This window comes from Danio rerio, chromosome 8 (genome assembly GCF_052040795.2).
Source record: "Danio rerio strain M-AB ecotype USA chromosome 8, GRCz13ab, whole genome shotgun sequence".
NCBI lineage: Eukaryota > Metazoa > Chordata > Actinopteri > Cypriniformes > Danionidae > Danio > Danio rerio.
The window spans coordinates 48,419,627-48,435,979 of record NC_141028.1 but is presented as its reverse complement, the minus strand read 5'-3'; the positions used below and the strand labels follow the sequence as shown (position 1 = coordinate 48,435,979).

The 16,353-nt window shown below is 37.7% G+C and overlaps 1 protein-coding gene across 1 annotated transcript in view; it reads left to right on the top strand.

The window, feature by feature from the left end:
* The window catches only part of si:ch73-138n13.1, a 70,067-nt gene that overhangs the window by 12,304 nt on the left and 41,410 nt on the right, over window positions 1–16,353 (top strand). Inside the window, exons 2-6 of the mRNA XM_087265243.1 lie at window positions 4,021–4,112; window positions 5,101–6,400; window positions 7,851–7,926; window positions 9,083–12,265; window positions 12,421–12,543. Of these exons, the coding sequence (XP_087121369.1) occupies window positions 5,109–6,400; window positions 7,851–7,926; window positions 9,083–12,265; window positions 12,421–12,543 (4,674 nt within the window). The 5' untranslated portion in view covers window positions 4,021–4,112; window positions 5,101–5,108. The remainder of the gene's footprint in view (window positions 1–4,020; window positions 4,113–5,100; window positions 6,401–7,850; window positions 7,927–9,082; window positions 12,266–12,420; window positions 12,544–16,353) is intronic.

Below are 16,353 nucleotides of genomic sequence, written 5' to 3'. Positions count from 1 at the left end.
AGAAGCCTAAGGATGAGGTGATATGAAAAAATCGTTGATCCATTTAGGCGGAGGTGACAAATTACAAGCTTTCAAGTTTATATCAGTTTTGTATTTTCTAAACTTGAGTTTTGTCACTGTGTTGGAGCACACTTGCTAATAGATATCCTTAAAACTAAGACTGATACTATCATATAAAGGCTTTTACTTTAATTTCATGTGACCTTTAACTTACTCTTTAGATTCTTACACATAAAAAATAAAATACACCGCTTAAATGAATGCTACAATGTTTACAATTTCCTAAAGTAATTTAATTTATTATGTATTATCCAGCATGATTTCCCAAAAATGCTAAAATATAGTAATGCAGTACAGCTTAGCCTGCTTTATTTCTGGCTGTTATTAGATGTGTAAATGTAAATAACCCTCAAGAATATTTCTTGTAAAATTGTCTTTGTTATCTCTCTGTACTGGGCTTATAAAGCTATTAAATCTTTATGGTTTTAAAGAACAGTAAACCTCATTTGATTGTTACACACAGCATCTGTGTGTGAACCTGTTTACTCTTATTGTGTCACCCCTAGTTGAAGAGCACGTTTAACATCCAGCGGAGTCTCTCATCTCATCACACGATCTGATCTTCACAGGAACTCTGGCTGCTTCTTTTTAAATGACACTTGGTAATTGACACATTTTTTGTGGACAGTTAACGCAATGCCTGAGGATGCTTTTCTTGTTTAACTTTCCACTGAAAGCTGATCTCAGATTTGATTGACTGATTTTTACAGCCTTGGTTTATGTTTCAAGATCAAGTTAAGGTGCTGGACTTTTTTTTTTTTGATTGCAATTGGTTCGATGGCAAAGGTCAGGATAAATTTTGAGACCATAGTTTCTACTTGTTAGGGAAGTTTTAGACAGACTTTAAGTTGAGTGCTGTATAAAAATAGTAAAATCGTTTGTGTTGGCTAAATATTCTGTTCTTAGCCAGTGCTTAAGTTTTTGGTTAATGTAGGTTTGTTGATGTATCAGTGCTAGGAAATGTTATGCATTACAATATTGAGTTACTCCCCAAAAAAGTAACTAGTTGTGTTACGTTTATGTTATGGTAAGTAATGCATTACTTTTGAGTTGCTTTTGCATTACTTTTTATTACATGGCTTAGGCTTGTTTTCTATCAGGACTTATTTTCTTTTTCTTTATTTTTAATAGAGCTCTGCAATTAGAAATCCTTCATATACCTTTAAAAAACACATCAAATAAATATTTAAGGATAATGCTATCTGAGAACGTCCTGACCCCAGAGCCATACATGCCATATATACAGATTATAGAAAGTTTAAAGCAATGTGTTTGCTACACTTGTACTATTTGTCTTAAGTAAAATCACTGCCCATTGAGACAATCCCCTTTTTCTTTTCTTCGATGCATTCAAAATAATGAACACATTCTGTCATTGGCTGTGTGATTCATTGACTAATTTTAACTCAGCAATTAATTTTTTATGAAGCTCATTTATTAAACTTAAAAAGTAACTCGCATTACATTTACAAAAAAGTAACTGTAGTCCATCACCAGGTGATTTGTGTGAATTTTTTTATTTATTTTTTTATTTTTATATTTTGTAATGCAGAAAATGCTGAAGGAATGTTGAAATTAGGTCATCAAAAATAAATTACTCAGAAATGTCATGGAAATTGTCATTTTTTTGGATCAATAGAAAATGCAATTATCCTCATTTAATAACATTTTGATGTGGACTAGTATTTTATTAAATAACAACATTTTTGTCTGAATATTAATGGAACAACAACTGGTCAAAATCCAGTTTTTAAAAGTTTGTTTTTAGCTCTGTCACTCTAGGACATCTAAAAATAATCTAAAATAAAAGAAAGTTTTGCGAACATAAAATGTAGTATTGAGCAAAATAAATAAATAAATAGCTAGCTAGCTAGCATTGCCTTTCAAAAAACATCCAGTCAATTGCAATGCTCATTTTGATTAGCTTTTTAGTCAACTGTGAGTTTGCGATGCTGTTTTCACTTTGCACTTCACGTTTCTGCATGTTTCACTTTGTGGCCCTGATTTGACAGTCAAAGAAACTTGGGCGTTTATGGCAGACCCGGACCTTCGGAGCTGTGCAAGACCACCTCGGCAATACTGTGTCTCCAGATGATGATGTCGCTTAAATGGAGGCAGTCCGGGCCTGCTGTAAATGCCAAAGTTCCTTTGACTCCGCCCCTTTGTCAAATCAGGGCTACAAAGTGATGTGCAGAAACATGAAGTGCAAAGTGAAAACAGCATTGAAAACTCAGGCTGAATATATGCAAATATTTAATTTTTTTTTCCTCTGCTTGATTTTTATATGCAGTTTTTTTTTGTTCGCAAATTTCTTTTATTCTCAAAACTTAATTTTTCCTTTGCAGTTTCTAATTTTTGTTACCAAAAAAAATCTTAAAAATACATTTTTGCTTTGCGATTTTTGGAGATTTGCATTTATTTATTTATTTATTGCTCAATACTTGATTTTTTTGTTTACAAAACTTTTATTTTGTAAGTATATATGACCCTATATGGACTCCATATATACAGTAGAATTTACTTTGTAAAAGAATAGTAATAATAATAAAAATAAAAATAATATACAACTTTATTTTTTTCTTATTTTAATTTTAACATAATAAATAACAGAATTTAAGGGGGACATTTTTTATTTACCTTAAACCTTATTTCACAAGGTTTCTAAAATGTAATTTATGTTATACTTTTAAGAGTTGCTGTTAAATTAAATGGGTTTCATGATTAACTGGACATGCTGGACATAAGTTCTGAAAAAAATAAAATTAAGTAACTAAGTAATTGTATTAATGTAGTAATAATAATAATAATAATAATAATAATAATAATAATAATAATAATAATAATAATAATAATAATATTAATAATAATAATAATAATAATAATAATAATAATAATAAGTCTTAGACAATGAAATGAGAATAATTACTAAATAATTACTTTTAAATGTATTACAAAATCAGATGGGTTTCATTAAGCCATATGTATTGATTTAATTGAAATTTAATTCTAGTTTTGTTATAAAGTAAGGGGAAATTAATAATATATTAAGAATGTAAAAAAAATTTTCTGTGCCATGTCACCAAAATCAAAAACATATTAATAAATTATAATTATGAATCAAAATAAAGTGATATGGAGTTATCACATTTGAATTGCTACATTATTAACTATCAATTCCACCCTCCCGATATTTGATTTGTGCACTGTGAAATGAGTGTAATTAATTTATTAATTTTGTTGTGATAAAGAAAAGTCTTTTTTTAGTATTGTTGTAATTATTGTAAAGTTTGCTGTTACCGAGAAATATTAAAAGATTTATGTAAAACAAGTCACTTTAATAATAATAGTAAAAAAAATCTACAAAGATTTGTTTGAATGTTTCAAACTAGATCATGTTTGTGTGTAAATGTGTCTCTACGGGATGCCAGAATTAACTTCCCTAAACACTGGTTTTGAAGCTGTAGATATTAAACATTCCAGCTGCAGAGGCGTTTCCTGTTAACAAGGACTGCATACCAGTTCATGCACTCTGATCAGGATCCTCCTCCTTTCCTTCCTTTGCTGTCGTTCTTTCTCCTGATCGGTTTGCTGTCCCCTTCCTTCCATGTCACTACTTCTGTCCCCCTTTCGCAACCACACAGCTAGGATTTCACTAGCGGACATATCAGATGTGTTGGTTTGTTTAGTAATCTGTAGATGTAGGTCAGTCATGCTGGTAAATGTTCAAAACAAGAATCTTGGTGTTTTCTGAGTACTCATTTGTTTGTAAAAGAGACTGATCAGGTCTAATTTGCATGTTGGAAAATAATGTTTAGGTTTCAGATGCAGGCTCAAGTGTGTTAAGAGTGTTCTGTGCCTTAAAAAGTCCTCGTGTAGGGTTCAAAATCACAAAGGACATTGTCTGATACCTTAATTGTGCAGTAGTAACGGTGTCTGACCATGCTGTATTCCCTGCAACAGAGTCTGGCTCCGCCTCCTCTCCATGATATGACATCACTCTGCGGTTACCACAGAAACCAGGGCTCCACTGCAGACGGTTGACAGCCAGGCAGGTGAGTTATTGTTGTGGTGTTGGGGAAATTGCAGACAAAGCACAATTTAATAACTGCGTGGGAAAGCATGTGAAATGCATGTGCACATACAGACGTGAAGGTTATTATTGACACTTATTTTTAACAGTGTAAAATGCGAGTGATTGTGCTTTGCAAAAGTCTGTGTGTCTAAGCGTGAACACGTGTTTGTATTAGCATGCGGCTTCCAGATCTACATGTGTATTGCATTAGCAAATATGGCTCTCTGGATCCTCCTGTGAATTCCTTTTGTATTTGCCTGTAGTACCAGGATTCTACGCACAGATTTGGTCTCAGTCTGGACTCTTAATTCAGCAAATTGATCCCTCCCTCCTGGGCAATGTCCAATCATGCTGATTTAATACACCCGTACACATGCACTCTCACAGCATGATTAATGATGTGTCAGTAAAGCGCTCGATGTGCCAAGGCAAAGTCCATAGCAGGAGAGAAGGAGAGGGTTAGAGAGCATTTTTCTTTGGGTTCATAGACACACCCCATCAGAACAACATTTCTGAGAACACTGATTTGTTCCGCAGTATAAAATCATAGCACTGAGATCCATTTTGCATGGTGGATGTTAAATCCTGCTAAAATTGGCCAGTGGGTTCAATTGAATATAGACTTGTCCTGCCAACCTAAAGGAGGATTTGCACTGGCAGTGATGAGGTTCAATAAGGCAAACTGTTTTAGTGAGAGCCTGTGATTTGTACTGAAGACTGACTGTTGACAGTGAGGCAGTGTTGAGCAGAGCTTAACTGTATGCACATTATGAGAAAAGGATTTGGCAACAAACAAAGGCTGTCAGGAAATGATTCACTTGACTACCATACAGTGTCAGGCTACGTTCTACAAACCAACAGCCTACAGACTCTTCACTATCTAGAGATTTGATCACACTCATGTTAAATTATTCATAGAAGTGATTATTATCTAAATAAATTAATTTTTATGTTTTTAATTGTTTCAGGTGGTCCAATGGCTGCCCAGGTTGAGGTTGATACTGGGCGGCCATGTGTGGTCGGGAGTCGTCTGCACCTTAGTGCTCTCATAGACTCTAGCACCACGAGCTTAATGGAGAGTTCAGGTGCCCCCCAGGGGCCACTTATTAATGTTTCGGAGCCTAGCAAACCTGTCCTGGGCCCCAAGCCCAGACTTACTCCGAAACCATACACTGTGGAAAAAAATCCTTCTATACGCCCCATTCTTGCTCCCAAACCACATCCAAAACCTAGGTCTGAGTCCACTCGACCAGTTTCCTACAAGCCAGACCTACCCAGCACACCTAAACCTCAGCCAGCCAGTAAACCTAGTCTGCCATCTGCCTCTAAAATGGGCCCCAAGCCCAGCGGACAAACAAACAAACTTGTGGCACAACCCTTTAAACCAGCACCTACTATTGCCTCTGTGGATTCCGACAAGTCTAGAACCTCTTATTCTGGAGCCATGCTAAGAAGAACAAGTTTTGGAAACAAAACCGATAGTCATGCCTCCACTCCTGGTGCTGAATGGCCATTTTTATCTCGGAAAAAGCAGTCTGGCCCTTCAATCACTCGTGCTAAATCATTAGGTTTCTTATCAGAGATTGGACTCAATTATGAGGACTGTAAAGAGGAGACTGGTGCCAAGGATGAAAACTCTCCAACTGTTCTTCGGCCCCAAACTAAAGGTTCCAGACCAAGACCAGTTTCAGCTGTGTTTCTTCAAAACTCTGCACAGTCTGAGCCTCAGGTTATACCCCCTACACCTGCTCCTCGTTGGGGAAAAGCACGACCCCTTTCATCTGACCTTACCTCAAAGTTTGAGTCAATTGGTCTTTCCCTAAACCGTCGAGCAGCCCACGAGGATGGGAAAGAAAACACTCCTGAAACACCAGAGGATGTTAGAGTTGTACCTCAAGAGAATAAATATGGTGGTGATGGGGTGGAAAGGCTAAAAAAGGCCTCTTTACCAGAGAATAGGACTCAGAAGATAAATCTGAAAGATGAGGACTCCGGAAAGGACCCTAAAGCTGAGGATACAGGAGGTAGCATTATAAAGAGACGCATCAGCCTGCTCTTGGACTCTTCTTCCTCATCCTTCTCAGCTGTGCGTGCAGATATGTCAGGGACGGAACCTCTTTCACCTGGGCTGTCTCTCTCTGAAACTGATGGAGCAATGGGAGTAAAACAGCGAGTCAAAGAATTGAACGATGAAGTACCTACTACACTGTCACAACCCCAGAAGCCACAATATAAGCCACGGAACCCAATATCTGACCGCACTAAAAAGTAAGGCCCAGTGGATTTTCAACATTCATTGTAGAGGTCTGCTATGTTGATGCTGTAGCTCAGAACAATGCCTTTACCGTTTGACATATGTCTTTAAGAATTTGTAACATTCAAGAGGTTTTGGCCAGAATCAAATTAATGTCTTTGGAACTCTCTGTTTTTCTTTTTTTACTTGTACACTTAGGTAGTATTTTAGCTCTTATGCATCAAAATGCATTGTAAATGTTATTATTTTGTTTACCCTTTTTTTTTTTGTAAAAGTGGGTAACACTTTATTTTGGTGGTCCATTTGACTTACTATAAGCAACTTGGTAAGTACATGTCAACAGTCTACTTATAATCTAATGAGATTTAGTTGGCATGTATGCAATGTAACTTAAATTCAACAAACAGACCATTAAAATAAAGTGTGACCTAAAAGTGTATATACCTGAGTATTTTATGCAGACCTCTGTCATGTAATACTGAAAATATATGCAAGTGCTATTTTAAAATTCATGGTATTATAACCTTCCTTAGGGTGTTTTCACACCTGTGAATCGATTCAGTTGTTCCAAAACAGAGATTACAAATGTTACATTGTTGCTCTTTGCTCTTGGAGCGGTTCGCTTTCAGACTGCAAAGTTTCTAAACGGACCAAAAGAGCTAAAACAAGTCACGTGCGAGTAAACTCTCCTTGGTCAGTGTCAGGGTTTATTTTGCAGCGTCCCGCTAAGCTGTCAGGAGAGGTGGTGGTTTGGTGGTGATTAACAGGGTGCGCGCGTGACGTGTCTGAGGAGAGATGCAGTGGGGAGGGGTGAGAAGGATGCGCGACGATGCCTATTTGAGGACCGGGAGGGAGACGCAAGATTACCGGAAGATCAACACTCGTTTGCGGGCATCCGGAGACTCGCGAAACTTCCTGCCCTACTCATAATTCTCTCTTCATATAGCCTTAAGCCTATTACATATCCATGAAACACTGTGATATAACCGCGCTCGGATTGGATCGCTTTCTCACTGCAATCAAACCGCTCCAGGGTTCGTTTCAATCGAGCCGAGACCACCTCATTCAAGCGATCTCGGAGCGATTACTTTGCCCTGTTCACATATGCCAATCGAACCGCGCTAACTGGGCAAACGAGATACGTTCCAAAACAAAAGTGTAGGTGTGAAAGCACCCTTAAACATTTCACTGTGTCACTGCATTGTGGTCACTTCTTTTAAATGTCTGAATCTTGGGCTGACCAGTAGCTTTTGAGGTGCATAGTTATTTGCTGCTGGGGATACTGGTAAAATTTTAGCGGTAAACCCTGATGCTGATTATCATTCCATGGGCAAACTCTTTGCCACAGTATGCAAAAATGTATATTATGTGCCGAGGTGCTATGAACATTACAATTTTGATTTGTTTTCATCATGATTCATTTTGACAAGACCTATTTTTTTCTAATTACCCTAATTTTTGCAGATTTCAAACAGAGCTCGAAGGCCCTAATTCCAGTGAGTCCAAAGGCCCCCAGCAGGTTGAAGATCTAAACAAAAAGGTATGGAATTGTGATCACTACCATTAATCATACTGCATAATATTTTTAGGGAGCAGCATGGCACACCTAGCGTTTCATATAGCTCTTTTAAATTTTAAGAGCCTTGTTTTTTGTGTTCTTACCTTAATTAAGTTATTCGATATGCCACTTATTATGACAATAAATGTAGAAATTGGCCATTTGTTATGAAATTTAGGACAGTAAATGGCTTACTGCTGCTTGCAGCCCCAAAACAAACATTGCTTGGTATTTTGAAATAATAAATGTAAGGATTTCATTCTGAGGGAGAGAGGAATAACAAATGAGGTCAAACACCTGATGTCACTGAAGGTGCGGCACTCCAAAGATGTGTAACCCGAGCTGTGGCATTAGTCATATTGTGATTATGAAACATGCATGCTTTGGAGGGAAGAGGGGTGGGAAAGGTTTGTTTGTGAGAGGGAAGAGGAGGCTTTGATTATGGCCCCTTCGTGCCCCACCCTTCCTTATGAGCTTTGACAAAGAGCATGTATATCCCATTTCAGTGATCTCGGTCACACTTGTCATGCTCTTCTCCCTTTTCAAGTACTCTTAATGTTTACTTTAAATTTTTAGTACTGTTAGCAAACCCTTCCCAATACAATCTCTAAAACATTTGTTTCCATTTCATTATTTTGTACTTTAATATAAATTTGAACACCAGTTTTATATTTTGAAAAATTTGAAAATCTCTTTCTAATCACATATGGGTATATCAGATTCTTTCTGTGTTCAACTATGCCTTTTGCATTATAAACATGTTTCATTGCCTCTCTAAATTTGACTCAAAATCAATCTTGTAATAGGCATTCTGTACACAGCCTTTACTGTAATGATAGCTCATAACATAGCAAAGAAATTGTTACCTTTAAATGTCATACCTGTCAGTGAAAGCTATAATTACACTTGGGGGTTGTTAAAGGCTACTTCTTTTAAAGATCACCGTTGTAGACAGAGCTCACTTTGTCTGACTGAAAATCAATCTAAGCTCTTGGTTGTTGCTTACTCATGAAACTACATAACCCGAGATAAAGAAGGGAATCGGCAAATGAATAGAAAAGCTTAAGTTTTTGCTGCACAAGAGGTATGGCAAATAAAATTAAGTAAAAAATGTAAAACATATTTTTTTCTTTTCAAGTTTGATTTCTCTACAACTGAAGGACAATTCAACAGACAGGAGGTCAAGAAAGTATCAACAAGTGTTCAGGACTTGCCTACACTGTCCACTTTTGGCAATGATGGAGTCCAAACAGTACGAGCGTCCATGTTTGAGAATGTGGTGGAAAGGCACAATGTTCAAGTGATGGAGGATAACCCTTTACAAGGCCCTAGAGCACACCGGGAAAGCACAATTAAACCCATGCCCAGACGAAACCACTCTTTGCGGATTCAAGACAGTGCCTTTAATGCTTCTGAAGATGATGATCCTGGTAGCTTGGTCAAAGCGACCTATAGAGAACAAGTTTCTCCTTCTAGCCCTGTACGTGTGGAGCATGTCTTTGACACTGTGGCTTTGTCTGGAGAGAGTCGTGCTGTAAGTGAGGCTTTGCCAACTGCTCAACTTGAGGACAGAGCACTTACCCTACGTTCACGGCGATCAGCTCCTCAAGTGGAAAAGGGAAAACCTACCCATGAGATTACTAATTATCTGAAGGATGATGCAACCATGCCACGTTACCTCAGAGTTGGGGCACTACAGAAATGGAATGCCACAGAGACGGATATAGAGTTTGAAGCTGAGAGGGAGCGACAGAAAGAGATGGTAAAAAATATGGAAGAAGAAATAAGGAGACAAACGGAATTGCACATTGCTGCAGCAGCAGCACTCGAGGAAGAAGAGAAAGAGAGCAAAGCAGAAAGGAAGAAATGGTCAGAAGCACAAAGAGACATGGAAAGGGAACGAGAGGAAGTTGCAGCACCCAAAAGGCCTAAGATGCTAGATGCAGAAGACCAGACGAACAAACCTAGAGCCACTTACTTTGCTCTGACTGGTCAGATTCAGGAGCCTGTTTATCAAGGTGAGCGAGTGCAGGAGGAAGCAGTCTTCAGGAGAGGTATACACAGAGAAGTGGGTGAAGAGGCCAGTGGCATAAATCATGAGGTTCCATTTGATGACTTCGCTATTAGGTCAGGGCAGTGGAGTCCACAGATTTCAATTGCTCCATTTAGAAGAAATCCTTCATTAGATGCAGCAATGCAGAGGGATTCGCTGGAGAATAAAAATGAAGCAGGACCAATAACAGATACCAAATTACAAGAAAGGGAACGGCAGAAAGCAGTTAGGGAAGGATTTGAAATAGACAGACAAATGATAGCAGAAATTGAAAAAGAAAAAGAGTTAGAAAGGCAGCGAGAAATGAAGAGACAACGAGACTTGGAGATAGAGAAACAAAGCAAAATTGAAAGAGAGAAAAGGAGGGAGGCTGAAATACAGAAAGAAAAAGAAAGGCAAAAGGAGTTGGAAAGACAGAGAGAGCAAGAGAGGGAGAGACAGAGACAGATAGAGAGACAAAGAGAAATTGAACGTCAGAAACTGAAGCAAATTGAATATGAGCGAATGAAGGCTGCAGAAAGAGAACTTGAACAGCAGAGAGAGTTTGAGAGGCAACGGCAAAAAGAGTTTGAGCGGGAAAAAGAGAGAATGCTTGAGCAAGAGAGGCTTAGGCTTAGAGAATTTGAAAAACAGAAGGAGATTGAGAAAGAAAGGGAGAGACAGCTGGAGTTGGAGAGACAGAGGGAAATTGAAAGACAAAAACAAAGAGAACTGGAAAAACAAAGAGAGATAGAGAGGCAAAAGGAGATCGAAAGACAGCGAGAATTGCAGAGGCAGCGAGAGCTGGAGAAACAAAAAGAGCAGGAAAGGGAAAAACAGAGACACTTAGAAAGGCAGAAAGAATTGGACAGGCAAAGGGAACTTGAAAGGCAACGAGAATTGGAGAGACAGCGTGAGATTGAAAGACAGAAGGAGATTGAAAAGCAGAAAGAATTTGAAAGACAGAAGCAGATGGACCTGGATATTGAGAGATGGACTCGACAAAAAGCAGAGGAGAGGGAGGCGAAGAAAGAACTAGAGGAACTTGAGAGGATCAAGGAGCTTGAGAAACAACAGCTTCTTGATTTTGAGTCACAGAGAATACGGGAAAGGCCACTCCAGCAAGACCAAGTGAGACAAAGATCAAAAAAAGAACGGGATGAAAAACAACATCAGGTTGAATGGCACAAAGGAACAGAACACCGGAAAGAGATGGAACAAGAGATGGCAAAGCCTACATCTCCACTACGACCCAAAGTTTTAGATCTGGATGCTGTGTCTCTGGGTGTTAGGACTGCTCGGGACAGTCATGATAACAGCCCCACTGCTCGATGGAAGCAGCCCACACTTCGTCCTGATGAAATTTACAAACCAGGTATATTAGACATTGACTCGTTTAAGAGCCAAGCCCAATCTAATATCTTCCCTCTAACTGGATTTGTAAGTGTAGAGTCTGGAATAGGTGGTTCCATGACACAAGCTCGTCCTCAGGCCACGCAAACGAACATTCTCCATTCTCAAGCAGCATCTCAAGTTCAGTTTCCTCCTCATCCCCAGTTCTACCCTCAGTCCCAGACTTACTTCCAGCCCTCCCCAACAGAACGTATGAGAACTCAACTCCCTCCACCTCTGCAACCCCAAGTTCTGCACCAAACCCAACCTATGTCAAACGCATATGCTACAGAAAAACCTAGGCCACAACCTCACTCATTAATTGACACCTCAGATTGGGCCTTTGGCGCTCAGCAATCCATCTCAGCTTTGCCACCTGATCAAACCAGTGTTTGGGCTCATTCTGAAACAGAGTTGACTGTAGATGAACCTCTTTGGGTATCACCCATGGAGGGATCCAGAAGGCCAATTAGCACCAGACCAGGTGGTTTTGAGCAACAATTTTTGCGGCCAGAGGATAGAGGTTTAAGTAACATTTTGGCGCCCAGTTCAACCTCTTCCATGGGTCCAATCTTTACTCCTGTACAGTATTCCACTCTTGCACCACCCATGGTTCAAATTCAAACCCCTATGATGACTGCACAACCAAATCTTGGACCCAGTGCAGCACCTATACTGGCTCCAGAGAGATGCTGGACCTCAGTACCTTTAAATGTAGGGTCAATTGGAGATTCAGTTTCTTCTCCCCCAACACCATTATCTAGAAAAGAAACTTCAAGACCCAGAAGTCAAGCCTCAGCCCTGTCTGTTTCTGATCCTATATGGACTCCAAACTGGGAGCTGGCTTCCCAGGGACAGAGAGAGAACCGTACCTCACACAGGGACAAAGTACAGCAGGTGAGGAAGAAACTCTATACACCACCTGACACTGGTCAGTTTGATGCAGAACCACCCAACTATTGGGTTTAGCAAATTATTTTCCTGTCATGTTGCATTCTTTATCACATGAATACACAGAGGAAACTTGACTTTTTATCTGTGTGTTTGTGTAGAAACGTTCAAGGAGTATGTGTCGAAGATCTGCCCCAACAGAAAGCTCTGCCGATGGTCCGGTTGCCCATGTGAGAACTCGCAGAAGTCGCAGTGCACACAAAGAAAGAGATGGAGAAAGATCGGTAAGAAAAAGCATGCTTTGATTATAGATTATTATTTGGGTTTAGTATTTGAATCACCATTTCTTTAACCTACGGCAAAGTGATGAATAGTCAGACATAATAGATTATATTCAAAAAAGCTGAAAAGTATAAAGGGTATGACCCAGGCATACTAGAGACATGGTCCAGCAAGCATATTACATAAGAGTTCTTCACCATGTTCTAACGGAAAGTGTACAAAACCAAAGATGGAGAAAGTGCTTTGCTTCTAATGATGTCACCAGCTTTTAAGCACCAGATGTTGGAGAAGTTCCTCAGCAATGTGAATAACAGCTGTCATCTGACTCTTTCTGGCATGCAGTGCTTGACTAATAATGTATGCTTGTATTTGATGACTGTATAAGCATATTGACAGTCATTTTGGCTGAGAGTCATTAAAGTCTAATGTCTACTTTTTGTTTTCTATTTATATGTATGGTTTTTTTGGACAGAAGGTAACTCAAGCTTGTGATTGAGAGGGTGGTGCAGGAATGCAGTCTGATGACAGAAAGAAGGAGTGCCTTAAAGTTACTGTGTAATGGCAGAGCATTTTTGTAACATATCAAAGTAGCTAGTAGTGGGTAAGACCGTGAGCAGCAAATCAATGTAAAGCAGATCATAAGCGTGTGGACAAGAGGAAATGTATGGAGAATTTGAATGTGGGCATACGTGCAGACAAAATAACGATTTAAAGAAACATCGAGTTAAAGCAGGGGTCACCAATCTCGGTCCAGGAGGGCCAGTGTCCCTGCACGGTTTAGCTCCAACTTGCCCCAACACACCTGCCTGGGTGTCAAGTATACCTAGAACGACCTTGATTAGCTTGTTCAGGTGTGTTTAATTAGGGTTGGAGCTAAAATCTGCATGAAATCAGCCCTCCAGGAACAAGTTTGTTGACCCCCGAGTTAAAGGATTTAAGATTGCTTTAATGAACAGAGAATTTGATAGTTTGTGTGAGTTTATTGACGCTTTCAGAGTGAAGAAAGATTTTCCAGTGATTAATTTGTTCCATAAGGCTTGTTGTCTTTTTACAGAGCCTTTGAGTTAATACACATCGCCATCTGCTGTATAAATGAAGTATTACAGCATATTTTTTTATGATTCACAAGCTGTAAAATACTGCTAATCTGATGGGAATATTACAGCTTTAACTTAGTTTGAAATGGAAACCATTGAAATGGAAACTAGAAATATAATGTTTGGGTTTGTTCTTGTTATGAGGGATGTGGGTGTATACATATGGCTTTTGTAGAGGAAGTCTCTCTCTCTCTCTATCTCTCTCACTCACTCTCATCTTTTCTCAGTATTGGTCACCGATAGAGTCACTTTTACATCATCGTGGGCTCATTGGCACAGGTTACTTACAGAGACACAGAGTGAGGTAGAGAAGTAATGAGCATTCAGATCTGTCTATGGTCAGATAGATATGCTTCGAGGCACTCTTTTGCGTAAAATATAAAGATTTGCTTTATAGAAAGATGGCTTACCACTTCTGTCCTTCCTGCTGTTGGTGGCTGTGGGTAAGCCTACTTTATTTGACTTTCCACATTGCAGTCTAACTACACATATCACAACACTACAAGACAAATGCAAACAAAAGACAGTCAGATGTTTTAGAATGTTATTGGTCAAGATTGACTTTTGCTTTTCCTTATCCTTTTGCTTTCATAGATGCAATTATAGTGTTTATAGCTCATTGATTTATGAAGTTGTTTCTTTTCCCGTAATTTGTAAGTATTGTTTTGTACGATGTATGTTCACATGACCATGGTGAGGCCTCTGTAGATGTACACTTGCTTCCTTTTCACTGATAAATCAAACAGAGATCGCTTCTTTATGTCACTTTAATTTTTTTTTTTAATTCTAAAGTAAAATTTTAAAGTAATTAGCTTACTTAACTATGGAGTTGGAGAGATGGCTCCTTATTCTCTACAAAAAAAAAACTAACAAAAACAAAAAACAAAGAAATTGTTAGATGAATCAGATTTGGATTAGATTGAGAAGCAGTTCTGAAAAGAGAGAAAAAAACTTATTATTATTAATTGAATTATTAAATTACTCATTTTTGTATCATTTATTTAGTTGTTAGCCTCATTTCTTGCTCATATTGTGCTAAAATTAGTCCAGTTTTTTATTTTTAAAGTGTGCACTATGGATAAATATCGTTTTATTATTAAGTTTTATTAAGTTCTATTTTTGTCACCTTCTAATCTGCATCCCCTTACTAACCCAAAATATTTATTTCTTATCATAGTTGCATCACTTACAAAGCATTTTAGACATGCTAACTGTATAAACCAGTTCTGTTAATGCAAGTGCATAAGCGCATTTTAGTTTTAGAGCATCCCATTCTGGACACAAAGGACAGGCACTTATTATTTATTTTCTTTTATTTTTTTTATTATGATTTAAAATCCTACCGTACCACAGTGCACCACTAATACAGTATTTTGTTAGATTACGTTGTTATTATATTTATACTGTATGTATACCGTTGAAGTCAGAATTATTAGCCCCCTTGTTTATTTTTTGCCCCAATTTCTGTTTAACGAAGAGAATTTTTTTTTTCCAAACATAATAGTTTTAAAAACTCATTTTTAATAACTGATTTATTTTATCTTTGCCCTGATGACAGTACATAATATTTTACTCAAGACACTTCTATAAAGCTAAAAGTGACATTTAAAGGCTTAACTAGCTTAATTAGATTAACTAGAATGGATAGGATAATTAGGCAAGTCATTGTATAATGATGGTTTGTTCTGTAGACCATCGAAAAATAATATATAGCTTAAAGAGGCTTATAATTTTGACCTTTTGAATTTAAAACTGCTTTTATTCTAGCCGAAATAAAACAAATAATACTTTCTCCAGAAGAAAAAATAGTATCAAACATATTGTGAAAATGTATTTGCTCTGTTAAACATTATTTGGTTAATATTTAAAAAAGAAAAAAAAATCAAAGAGGGTTTAATAATTCTGATTTTAACTTTATATCCCTTCTATATTCTATATATTACTCTTTTATTGTCATATTGCTGACTGTAGGAGCAAATCAATGCCAATACATACTGCCATAGAGACCTCTAAATATGAATTGTAGAGTTCTTTATAGTTGTTTACTTAAGGGATTGTTTTATGTTATTACTTTGGTCCAAGATCTCAGCATTTGAATCCGTCTCATCCTATCCACACTTTAAATTGTTTTATTTTCCCAAACCAATTGATCTTTTTAAGCAAAAAAAAATAATCCATCTTCAGTACCTGTTTTAACACTTCCTCTGAATCATAAAACTGTGCTCAAATAAAATACCTTAGTTCTCATTAAATGAAAGTACTTAAGTTTGTTTATAAATATAAACACTTTGAGCCGTCTAAAAATAAAATGGATTGCATGATGCATTTCATAGCCTGGGCCACCTGTGTATAATTGTCAGCATTTAATAATGTGTACAGAAAGGAAGTAGCACCAGTCTGTATTATCCTTCCTGTAAGGGCCACGTGTGGTTTAAAGAGGAACATCAAATTGTTTAGACCTCTTGTTCTGTTTGGACTTTAGAATTGCTCTTTGTTATCTTGATATAGTGAGAGTAATAGGATGTAAAATGCCCAGTAAAACAAGTAACTGCAGAACACTTAGTCTTTTTAGTATGTTCATGTCTTAACAAAGAATAGCTGCTGGAATATTGGAGCAGACAGACAGAAATTAAAAAGAGGTTTATGTAATTTCTAAGTGAAATATACCTATACAAGCAAACATACATTTATACGGTACTGTCATTTTGGGGACAA